Source organism: Ochotona princeps, chromosome 9 (genome assembly GCF_030435755.1).
Source record: "Ochotona princeps isolate mOchPri1 chromosome 9, mOchPri1.hap1, whole genome shotgun sequence".
Lineage (NCBI taxonomy): Eukaryota > Metazoa > Chordata > Mammalia > Lagomorpha > Ochotonidae > Ochotona > Ochotona princeps.
Window position 1 is genome coordinate 56,571,569 of NC_080840.1, and position 13,137 is coordinate 56,584,705.

The 13,137-nt window shown below is 38.5% G+C and overlaps 1 protein-coding gene across 1 annotated transcript in view; it reads right to left on the bottom strand.

Annotated features, from left to right (window-relative positions):
• EYA1 (EYA transcriptional coactivator and phosphatase 1) overlaps window positions 1-13,137 on the bottom strand; it is a 146,917-nt gene that overhangs the window by 99,402 nt on the left and 34,378 nt on the right. The window contains exon 6 of the mRNA XM_058668725.1: window positions 12,379-12,516. Within this exon, the coding sequence (XP_058524708.1) occupies window positions 12,379-12,516 (138 nt within the window). The remainder of the gene's footprint in view (window positions 1-12,378; window positions 12,517-13,137) is intronic.

The window sequence follows — 13,137 nt, forward strand, 5'->3', positions numbered from 1 at the left end:
ACCTCTTCATCAGACACTCCAAAAACACATTTGCCATAGTATTGACTTCAGTCTAAGCAGAAGGTTCTTAAATCAATGGGATATATCCATATCTATCCCATATGTTTCACACAGATTTGGAAAACTGCATATGACTTGTACCTTTGAAGGGCTTCATGAAGGCTCATTTATGCTCAAGTGGGAGACAAACTATGACTTGAAACTTTCAGACTACTTAGAGAACTGAATGAAGGTGTAATGAGAATAGGTCTGTCAAAAAATTAATAAATCAGCCTGGTTTCTGCACTACCATTGGCTTGCATAGAAGGTGACGCTGGAGACAGAACTGACCAAGCGATTATAATGACCAGTGCATGTAGGCTGATTCGGGTGACAGATTGTGCTGGACCCTGTATTGACAAACATATGCAAGAATCCAGTCTGGCATCACCTCAGATGAGGTTTCTTTGTGGATTACCCCCATCACAACTGGACAATTGGATTCAGAACTATAACCCTGGAGAGAATGACAGGTTCCATGGTTTGCCTATGGAATGCATGTGTCAGACCTGAGCCTCCTCAGTGGCTTAGATGGAGCAGTAGATAGCATAGTCAGTTGCACATGGAGGATATGGTGGTACACTGGAACCTACAGAGGACACCTGGTATCATAATAGAGGACAGAACAAATTGGTCAACTACCCCAGCAAAGTATTGGCAGTGAAAATGCGCGCAAACAGAAGCGCTAAGGTGGAGTATGTCAGCCAGTGGATTCTGAAGAGATTTCATCATGCTTAGAGTGGAAAGGTCAGCAGCAACTCAGAACTGCTGAACTATCAAAATCACTTCACCAGGGCCCTTGGAGCATGCCCCACATCAGGGACCCTGGGATGGTTGAGAGGCTGGGGGTGGTTTCCCCCTTTATTCCTCACTTCCCGGAGATACAGAGAGGAAAAAAGAGAATGTGGAAACAACTGTCTTACCCATTTTCCTAAAGCCTTGACCCTTTGCACCCTAATCAACTATGTAAAAATCAAAAATAAGTTTAAAAAAATCAGACAGGAGGCCTTTCCATAGATGGTTTTTTGGGGGGAGGGGAGTTGGTAGTGGAGGAGGATAATTTGAAGGACGACTTAAGTCCCACCAAAGATATCAGGATAAAAAATCTCTGAACTTTCTCATTTAACTAGATGATATATGAAGGGTCATCTTTTTTTTTTTTTTTTTAAAGTCAGATATACAGAGAGGAGGAGAGACAGAGAGAACCATCCGTCTGATGGTTCACTCCCCAAGTGAGCGCAACAGCCGGTGCTGTGCCGATCCAAAGCTGGGAACCTGGAACCTCTTCTGGGTCTCCCACGCGGGTGTAGGGTCCCAAAGCTTTGGGCCATCCTCGACTGCTTTCCCAGGCCACAAGCAGGGAGCTGGATGGGAAGTGGAGCTGCCGGGATTAGAAGCAGCGCCCATATGGGGAACGCCTGGGGCGTTCAAGGCGAGGACTTTAGCTGCTAGGCCACGGCGCCGGGCCCAAAGGGTCATCTGAAAAATCAGACTATAGTAGTAATTTTAGATTTAAATGATGTGCAGGAAATCAAATTCTGGGACCTAAAAGATCATTCTGGACAGAGTTGAAACCAGCATGAAAAACAGTTCAGCAGGGTTTTAAATGCAAAAAAAATCCAAGCTGATTTTAAGTGATCAAATAAAAGATTAAATATCACAAAATTAGACTATTTTGCAAAATCTCACTACTTTTAGCTCTGAGTACTGCTGGGCCTCAGAGACTGTAGGAGGTCTTCATGCTCACTTACTACATGGGATACTAATAGAACACTAACATACGATACGCACTTGGGCCACCAAGAGGCCATTCACACTGTTAATTAAGGTGTTGTTGGAATATCACAGACTTTTTAATGAAAATAAAAGTTTAGCTTATGCATGTAAAATTTTAAATTCAAAATGGAATAGATACATACATTTTAAAGCTGTTTTTATGAAAGACAGTGCTCTGGCTTCATTCTTCTGTATGTGGATACCCAATTTTTCCAGCACCACTTATGTAAAAAACTGTTTCCAAGTGTACACTCTTGGCCCCTTTATAAAAAATTAATTTTGTGGTATTGTGTGGCTGTACATTCTGTTCCACTGTCTTCTTGTCCACATTTACACCAGTGCCATGTTATTTTGGTTACTGTTGCCTTGTAGTATAGTTTATAGTCAGGTAGTCTGATGCCTTCACCTTTGCCCATTTTGGTCAGAATTATTTTGGCTCACACTTTGTGCTTTTATGAGTAAATTCATGCTTTGCTATTTCCACATCTTTTATTTAAGGTTATTCCCAACCTCACCTCTGTGAGGAATCTGGAGCTGGATCCTTGTCAATCTCCAAGAAACAGAGAGAATGAAGATTTTCTTTAAAATGGCCTCTTGGCTGCAGAATGGACATTATATCCATTTTCAGGTAATTGTTTACTGATCTACTATGACATAGTTACCTCATGGCTTCTTAATCAGTAATATTGAGTAGGACTTACACAAATCGCCAACTTTTGGTTACAAAAGAATCAGACACATCAGTGGTGGAGATCATGACAACTGAGAAATGCAACAAAAATGTGGAGTGAAATTATCACATTTCTATGAAAGACTTCATTGTAATACTTCTTGAGGCCAGAGCCTTTAAAAGTTAGCTATGTGAGGAGTGTTCAGAACACTCACAGAAAATACATATTATGAAAAAACTGTGAGTTGATTTCCAAAGTTTTCTGTGTCCTAATAAACTTGTTTTTAAAGTCCATTTTCCAGTAAATTTCAGAAATACTCCTATACAAAGACACTCAGATGTTGACTCTCACAAGACCACTTTCCTTTTGTCAGTGCCCAGAGTTCCTACAGAGAAAGGGCGGCAATCTTGTCAACCGTAACAAACCAAAAACAGTCTTGGTAGAAGATCCTGAATGGCCAACCCATTCTATGCGTGCCCAGCATTTGTACTTTAAAAACAAACACAGCCCCCCCCCAAAAAAAAAACCGTGATTAATAAATCTCCACCCTTTTCTCATAGTTAAGAACAACACAGTCCATGTGTATTTATAATGTGCATTAAAATTTCAACCAAAGTTGGATGTGTGTGATGTAACCTGGGGCACATTGCCGAGATAGGACTTCAAAACACTTAAGAAGAGAAAAAAACACAGAAGAAAAAAGGAGTACCATGTAGGTCAAAGGTCTGCTTCACAGAGAACAAGGACTCACATTAAAAACCAGAATCCCAGCCAACCAAAGAATGCTGGAACCTGCAGGGGCCTGTCTGGACTTCCCAGGCTTGAGAGTGTTTTCTCGCACTTACTGGGCAAGCAGGACGCTGTTTGTCCCCCGTGTATTTTCACAGTAGTCCATTTGCTTTCCTTCCTTGGCCTCTTTGCCATGGGCTATGTCCATCATCGGTACGATCTATGTGGCAGAAGTCAGCCCTGTTCCCTGGGGACAAGCCTCAGCGAACCAGATGGGCTATTGAAAAGCTGGACTCCTTACCCTTCCATCAATGCATTTTAAATGACCAAGTTTCCCTTATTATGCATGTACTATTTTTCATTTTCAAAAAGAATTTTCAACATAGGTAACAAAGGGTGAAAGGGCTTTTTTGTTGTTGTTTATTTGTTTTGCTTTTTTAAACACCTATTTCTCTACATTTTAACTGAAAACAACTCATGCAGATAACACAATTGATATGGCTGCTAATTATTGCTGTTTAGCACCGGAATTTCAAAACATTGCCATAAAATTTTCAACACTTGAAATAACACAAATGGCCAAAAGAACTGAAATAGAATCTTACTTTAAAATAATCAACTGAGCCCAAAAGAAAGCTCTAGGATGTATTAAAATGAAAAAAGCCAAGAACTAAAAGCAAATATGAGTAGACTGGCAAAACAATTTAGAGGAAATTGTGAACAACAGTTTTCCAGCTACATAGCGTTTCTTCTGTTCTAACTCCATTAACATCATCACAGAATATTACAAAAAAGGTTTTCAGTATTTTTTTCCTAAAACTTTATCTTTTGGAGTCATTCTTTTTAAAAAGTATGCCGTTTCTATAGATAAAGAAAAACTTTGGAAGTCCAACAAATGTATTGTTATATAGGGCTGAGTTCTTACAAGACCAACCAATTGAAACTGTTGAGTTATAGACTGGAAAAGCCACAGATTAAAGGAAACAAAGGTGCTCTTCTTAGCCATCCCCATTCTTGATGAGCCCTGGATCTGCAGGATCTGCAAGGTGCAGTCAGCACAGGAGCTGTGGGCCCTTCCGTGGACCCTTCAGAAAACCTCTGCCTCATGGGTTGTGTCCCCTCACCAGCCTGAACCCCAATGTCTTCAGCAAAAAAAAAAGATATACAATGGGGGAGTTGGAGTTTGTGTTATTTTTTTCTCTAACAGAGAGCAATAAAGCCTAAAGGAAAATAAACAAAGTGCAGTTTCCAGGGTCCTTTGGGGTTAGGGCATGTGCATCTGTGTAGCCCCTCCCATCTATCAGGGTAAACCCTGACACCTTCCCTGGTGTAGAATGACTGGAATGTCCCCTACATCACTGCTCTTCGGAGGCAATAAAGCTCTCAGAAGCCACTATACTCCGCCACTGTGATGACTCCCCATCACCTCCTACCAGGGGAAAAAAAAAAAAAATCAGGGAATAAAAACTGTTTATGAGCCATTAGGCAAGCAATCCATGAGTAGGTTAGTAAATTAGATGCATTTTTTTTACCTTTTGTATATGCATGCACATGTACATATGTAAACAAATACACACAAACTTACACACAATAGCTCCTTTTACTCAAGCTGCCAGAGCCCTTTGGCTGGAGTATAGTACTGAAAACACTTCCTGGATGCCCCCATCACTCTGTCCAACCACATCCATCCTGTCATGTAACTCTTCTGCACCAAGTTTGTTGTCAATGCTGTGCATAGAAAATCTCAGACCAATGCAAAACTTCTTCCTGAACCACCAAGGCTAACACTGGAGAACATGAAGTTGTCAAAACCAACAGGCAATGACTGGACTGCCTCAGAGTTAATGAATTCTACAGCAGTCTAGGAACAAGAACATTTTGTCTTTCTCAGTTGGACGTAAGTTGATAATCTTTCACTGGATGTGAAAAACAAGTCTTTAAAGTACCGACAGAATTTTCTTCCTGGGATCCTGAAGCAAAGATGAAAGCAATTAGCTTGCTTCAGCACTGAGGCTTTCTTTCCTGGACTTTTAAGTATATGCAAAATGACAATTTCATTCCTGTTTGGCTTAAAATGCATGTGCTGTGTCCAGAAGCTCACCTGCAGTGACAAAAACATTGACTGTTGGGGCCCCCAGGGTCCAGAAAGACCACCTGAAATAGACAGGGGCACAAGACCGGCTTTGTTCACATAATTTGGCTGTGGCAACAACGGTTATGAACTGCCAAGTAACTTTGTTTTTTAAAGGTATGAAAGTATAGATAGGATCACACCATCTAAACATCGTTGCCTTGATTTTCATAAGTTAGAGAGCTGGTTGTAAATACAATGCCTTGGCTTGAAAGATACACTGTCTTTTTTTTTTTATTAATTATTTTGCATTATGTGAAAGTTTCATAGGCTCTGGGAATCCCCCCACCCCTCCCCACGCCCCTCCCCCCTGGTGGATTCCTCCACCTTGATGCAGTATTACAGTTCAAATTCAATCAAGATTCTTTCCTTGCAAACATATACCAAGCATAGAGTCCAGCTACTTATTGTCCAGATGGGTTGAACAGTTTCTTGGGGAGACCATTTCTGGTCCAAAGTTAGAGCTGGTAGAATATCATCCCAGTCAATTAAGAGTCCCAATATAACATCAACAGCAATTTGCAACATTATGGAATTGACATGTAACCAGTATGTTAAAAAAAAAAAAAAAAAAAGCAAGTTCTTAACCACAACCTCTGATTAGCTCATTGACATTTCAATTTTAGTTTATATACAGGACCGGCTGCTATATACCTTAAAATGGCTATAAGGTACCATTCAGCTGTCTCGTGTCTATTTCATTTTAGTATTTAGCCATTTGTTGTGTTGAAGTATAATTTTGCTGGTCTTGGCAGATTTTAGGATAATCTAGACTGGCTTGTAACTCTAACAAGACATTTGTCGACAATTAAGGTGCAGAACATTTTTTGGGGGGGGGTTGTGCAGGAAAATCCTCAACACCATGGTGAGGAGTGACTAATTTTGTGTCCCACCCAGCGAGGCATGAGCCAATCCACGCCAGCTCTTTCCTGTCAGATTCCAAGCTCTACTTTTTGTTGTTTGTCTATTTATTTTAGGCTTTTTTAGTTTGTATGATTGTTTGCTATGAGGGGTTTTCGGAGTGATCCCGGAAAAAAAAAAAAAAGAAACATAAGTTAAAAAAAAATAATGCAGTAAAACCAGTACTCTTTTATCATAAAACATGTAAAACATTACAATTCAGCATAACAGTATACACACATATACTTTACTTTGTCACTTTTTTGTTTTTTAATTATATATAGTAAAAAAAGAAAAATAAATAAAATAAAATGAAGATACACTGTCTTTCAGACAATATAAACACTACATACAACTACATTTATTTTCTCTCAATTTCTGCAGGAGTCTTCCTTGTATAAACTGTAACAGGATGTCATACAGCATAACACTACACATTTCAGTTCTCAGTAGCCATCCTTAAGTAATTCTGGCTATTATACAAACTAACAAATGGTGAATTTCATGGTTTCTTCAGAATTTTTGGCTTTTCAACCTCTAGTCATTCAGGGTTGCAATGATTACATATTATAAAGAGATTACATATGTGATATAATTAGGATATATACATATATAATTATATATATTATATATAATTAGGATATATATAATTAGGATAGACCTGGGAGAGGCTGTGCCTTCTAGTACAGCAAGTAAAGCTACTGCCTGTCACATTGGCATCCCATATGGGCACTGATTTGTGTCCTGGATGCTCCATTTCCAATCTAGCACCATCTTGAGGGAAAAGTGGTAGAATATGACCCAAATTCTCAAGCTCTTACACCCCTGGGCAGGAGTAACCCAGGGGAAGCTTGGAGTAGCTCCCGGCTCCTGGCTTGGGATCAGCCCAACTCTGGCCACTGCAGCCATTAGGAGAGTAAACCAGCAGAAGGAAGACCTCCATTTTTGTCTTTTCTGCCTCTTAAGTAAATAAGTAATTTTTAAAAAGGCACTAAAATTATTAAAAAGGGGCTAGCTCATGATACTGAAAGTGCCTAGCGAATGTCTGCTGTGACTCCATTTGCTGGGTGTGCACTAGGGATACTCAAGCCCCCATCTTCATCCCAACTTCTTAAGCAGAACAATCTGGTATTGAAGTGGCTGTTGCCTTCTCTCTTTCCAATCACTGCTTGCAATCAATGCAGAGATGTGATTATAGGTATTACCAAGACATAAGGACTTACTGGATTCCATTTCTCCCCTGGAAAGCTGAGTGTGTTTCCTACTCCCTATCTCTTCTGTGCTTTCTGCCACTTTCATTTTCTGTCACCACTGTCACCAGCATGGCTTTCTCTCTGCTTAGATTTTCTTGTTGGAGCTCCTGACTGCTTCCTGTCATTTTGCTCAAAATGTGCTTTTGGATGGCAGTAATTCTCCTTCCATGACAGCGGATCTAGCTTATTTCATTATTGGATTCTTAGCATTGTCTTTGATGATCAAAAGCTATTTTAAATTGTATTTAAAATTATATATATATATATACACATATATATGGTCATACATATTTAATTATACTTCATATATACATATACATATTCAGACATTTATATCTCTTCTCCTGTTTGCTAAGTGCCACAGAGTGAGTGAGCATATAGATAATACCTCCTTATCTGGAGCTATTCCAGAAAGCTGAAACATATTAGCAACTAAAATAATTGGAATCACATTATTGCTACAGTGAGAGTGATAAAAATGAAAAGAGCCACTGAGTTCTTACAATGTACAGTGTGATGTAATGGATGCATGATTTAGATAGACATTCTAGGTTAAATATCATGACACACAACATCATCTTCACACTGAAGATGTGAAAATAGAGACATGAAGAGATCACCTCCGCACTGAAAGCCCACAGATATCAATTGGAGAATCATGCACACACAGTCTGAACCCAGCCCCTGAACACCTATGCATGCTGATTGATTTCACACCATCTTTGGTTTTCTCAGACTTTGGGACTGGGACTAAAGAGATGATTGGCACACATTTCCTTTCAATTAAACGGCTTAACACTGAATGGGAGCACACATATCTCACTAGAATCTCTTGGCTGTCTCTTCCATTCCTATGAAAGCCTACTATTATTAAATTACAGCAGCTACCACTGTGAATAACTAGTCATTATACCTTGTATGTTAAAGGTTGAAGGGACTGTCCTAGATAAAAACGTTAGGCAAAAATATCCTCAAATAACTAAAGTATACTCTTGTAACAGATTCTTAGGAATACTATCTAGGGATAGATCCTTAACTTTTAATGATTTTTATTAAATCTTAACAAAATGAAAATGATGAGGTAAAAATTGCTGTTATTCATGAGATTATGATTTGGAAAACTCTCAAAATAATTTTAGATATTTTATTGTATTAGCAAGGCATGTATTAAAAATATATTCCAAGATCAATATACTCTCATAGCTAAGTACATAAAAACATTGAATAATATTAATTAATTAATTTATGGCTTTTACGATACTAAAATGCATACTAATCAAAACTAAATTATACATGAAAATCTGGCCATATAAATTCTATCATACTACATACCATGATCCATCAGTTTTGGCAGGTTAAATACCAAGTTAATAAGACATTATTAACTGATGTGACAAATGGATTATTACTTCATTTGATAATATAAAATTGAGTGACATCTCATTATAGAAATACCCATACAAAATAATGTCTCGATAATGGAAAATAAGTTCTGGAAAGACCATTAGACTACAGCATGCACAGAGACATGAAATAAGTTTTAATTCCAATGTCCTGTAAGCCCAGACACAGTAAAATAAAGAAAGTAGCAAAATGACTCTTCATTTGGTGCTACACTTGTCCTTATTTGTCAAAAATAAAGATCTAACCCCTCCAGATTAAATCCCTTTTCTCTTCCTTCTTTACTGCTTTCCCATATTATCCCTGAACTGCATTCCACTAACTGGTTAGTCTACTTGTAACTGGTTAGTCTACTTGCACACTGTCACTACTGCAAAGACCAAAGGGTAAGTAACTCTCAAGTGAGGCATTTCTCAAAGTGTCTTGAGATCCAGGGCCCGGCCCCACTCCTGGTCCGACAAAGACGGATAACTGAGTAAAATAGGATATCTGTACATTACACCAAAAGAACAAAAACAAAAAGGACAAGGCAGGTAGAGAACGTATCTCTCCCTGTTTAGCTTTACTATTTGATTTAACAAACATGAAGCTTACTCCTGACTATCAACATCTTGAAATGTGAGGTCTTCACTTGTGCACTTTGCTCCTGCCACTCAAGGCAGTACAGCTCCAGGGAGCCCTCGTCATCTGGCCCTGCTCACCTGCACAATCTGCTTCTCCTTAAAGAATTCTGGACACCCAGGGGACAGCAGAGCCCATTGTGACACTGTGTTTATTTCTCTCAGCTCCTGAAGGAATCTGCTGGTATCTTAATGTATTTTTTCTCTCTCGACAATAATGAGCAAGCCAACCTTGTCTGCCTTATGACCCATTTCATTACCAGAACCATGAACTGTTAAACACATTAATGAAGCCTCTTCTTCATTTCTTGCTCTTTTTACCTCTACTCAATTGATATTCAACATGTGTAGGAATCCAGTTCTTTTCCAAGACAGCTCAGAAGTTTTGGAATGGAACATGTAAGTAACATCCTTCTAACAAGAAATGCTGTCTATCATGAGATGATTTTTTATTTTGTAGCCAACAAGTATATAAAAACTTGATGACTTGAGCCTTTTTATACCCAAGGCAAACCCAAATATTGGAGGTTAATGGAAGGCAGGATGTTTGGCATAGCATTCAAGACACTGCATTCCACGTCAGAGAGCCTGGGTTCAAGTTCCTGGCTCTGCTCCCAACTACAAGTTCCTGCCAGTGTGCACCCTGGAAGGCAGTAGTGATAGTTCTGGTGGTTGGATCCCAGTCACCCACATCAGAAACCTGGATGAAGCTCCAGGCCTGTGGCTTCACTTGGCTCAGCCCTGGCATTTGAGGAGTCAACCAGTGGGTGGAAGATTTGTTTGCTTCTTTGTTTCTTTGTGTGTCTCTGTCTCTCTCTCTCTCTCCTTCTGTATTCGTGTTTATCTTTCAAACAAAATCAAATGACTATTTTTAACAAAAACATTATTTGGATCTTTTATTACGAATCTATCATGTGTTGTATAAAAAAACCCTTAAAATGACAAACTGAAAATATATTTATAAAATAGTACTAAAAGGTTAAGAACCTTAATATAAGAAATAATATAACACAAGTAAATACCATCATCAAAAGAAAATATTTTGACCTCTTAGCATCAGACCAGAGAAGGTCTCCCTAAGAAGCCATTGAACTTGACTGGACAATAAGATGCTGGACTCTATGTTTGGTATATGCTTGCAATGAGGGAATCTCAACTGAACTTGAACTGTGGTTATACAACAAGGTGGAGGAATCCACCATGTGGGGAGGGTTTGAGGAGGGGTGGGGAGAATCCCAGTACCTATGAAACTGTGTCACATAATACAATGTAATTAATGAATAATAAATAAATAAATAAATAATTCAAATATATTTGAAAACAGCAATAAAATCTACAAAAATGACATTTTTTTCCAAAATAAGATAGCACCCAATTTGCGTACTCTAATATATAACTTTCATTGGTGTAGACATGAAAATGCTGAGTTAATGAAAGGCAGCTTCCTAGAAATTCCATACTTAAAATTATCCAAAGGAAACAAAGATGCGGATAATATGTGTGCTACATTGTTTTTGATGAACAGTAGTAATACATAGAACATATGTACATACAATGTACCATGCAGCCATTAAAACGATGCTGCAAAAACTAAAGATGTGTACAATATATTTTTACTGAAAATAACTTGTTATATATTATGTGACACAGTTTGAAACAGTACTATTTATTTAGAATATATGTAAAAGAGACAATAATACATTTGGAGTGTATAGATCATAATTACTTTTGCTTTTTTATATTTTATAATTAATCAGCAGTGAATATAGTATTGACTAAATGACAAATAACATGAAAGGCAGGAAAAGAAAAAAAAGCCACTGTTCTGCTTCCTATCCACTTCCCTGCTAATGTGTCTGGGAAAACAGCAAAGAACGGCCCAAGTGTTTAGGCCTCTGGATCCACGTGGGAGTCCAGAAAAAGTTCCAGGCTCCTGGCTTCAGCCTGGCACAGCCATTGCCTTTTACAACCATTTACAGCATGAACCAGCAGATGGTAGATCTCTCTTTCCCTGTTTCTCCATCTTACACTATGTAACTCAGCCTTTCAAGAACAAAATATGTATCTATAAATATGTATATGTATGTATTTAAAGAGGCCCTCTAATCAAAAAGTGGTAATCAGGGCTTTCGTGAAACTATGGCATAACACTTTTCGAAGGCTGAATATAACTGTTACACTGATTTGTGGTTGAAAGATATCAGGGGTTATTAAATTATGTGAAATGGCAAAAACCTACTAATTCTAAGTAATGTCTCTCTTCTTGAAAACAGTTCACAGTGTAAGCTTTCAGCTGTAGTTCCAGTTGGCTTGCATTTATGTCTGTAGCTGTAAAATCAAAAACCATGGAATGGACCTAGGAGGCATTTTCTTGAGGATTCAATTCATTGGATTGTTATGAGTTTAATCTATTGATGTTTGTTAGATTATGAATTCAACACACCACACCTGTTCTATTTGAAGCTCGCAATTTCTTCCATCCCTACCCCATCATAAAAATAAAGAAACTACAGCCCAAGTGCAACATTGTTCAACGTAACACCACATCAGAATCATCTCTGTGGTTGACTGCCTCATTCTTTTTGAGTAGTGGAAGACACAAAACTTCAGTTTCGCAAAACAATTTTAGAATGTTTTTGAAAACCACAAAGCTCTTTCAGCTTAAGCCATCAATGCTATAAGTATGGATTTTTAGGCCAGAGATTAGGTAAAAAGAAGAGTAAACTAGAAGTGAGTATCATGCTTCCAATCCACTTACTTTCTTCATACACTACTTCACAGAACAGCTGATTCCACTTGAAAAATAATGGGCAGCCTGTGGCGTGCAGGAAAATAGTAACAGCAGGAAGTGTGCATACCTTGCATCTGGTAGCTGTACGGTGCCTGTCCAGGTTGAGGGGTCCCAAAGCTTGTGCCGTAGCTGAGAAATCCAGTCTGTCCAGGTGACTGTGACTGGGACAGTCCACCTTCGGTCTTGATGCCTGCCCACAATGCACCTAAATCAGTTAGTGACAGCTTATCTATCTGTTCATTTCCAGAAGCTGGCAAAATAGACAGACACATACTCTCACCACTGTTTCATCACAAAGCCCCCCAATCTTACCTCCCTGATAAAGGGTTTTTATGTTTAATGAAACATTACAAATTACAACTTCAAATTTTGAAACTACCCAGCTCATTACTGATCTGAATGCCTGTTGACATTTTCTCTTTGATTTTCTGCACCCAGATTTCTAGAAAACAGAATTCCAGTGATAAAGCATTTGTCTATTTTTTTTGTTCTGTTGCAAAATTTGAAGATCTTTGCAGTAAAGGCATGGCCATAATTAGATGTTAGCAAAGCCACTCTGAAGTTGCTGTGTTGACTAGTACTCAAATTAAAATCACCTTTTCCCAAAGATTGATTAGAACCCATAGGCTTACAATGCTCTTTCTCCCTTATGCTTTCCACCACAAAGCTGGTTTGAACACACAGCACATTTTGAAGTCAAAATAAATAATACAGGGCACAGAACTAAGCAACATTTAAAGAAACTTCCTGAATATCTAGATCCTTCCAGAAAGTAAGCAGAACATTAAAGAACTGAATCCTGTAAAACAGTATAGAGTAAGTTGTA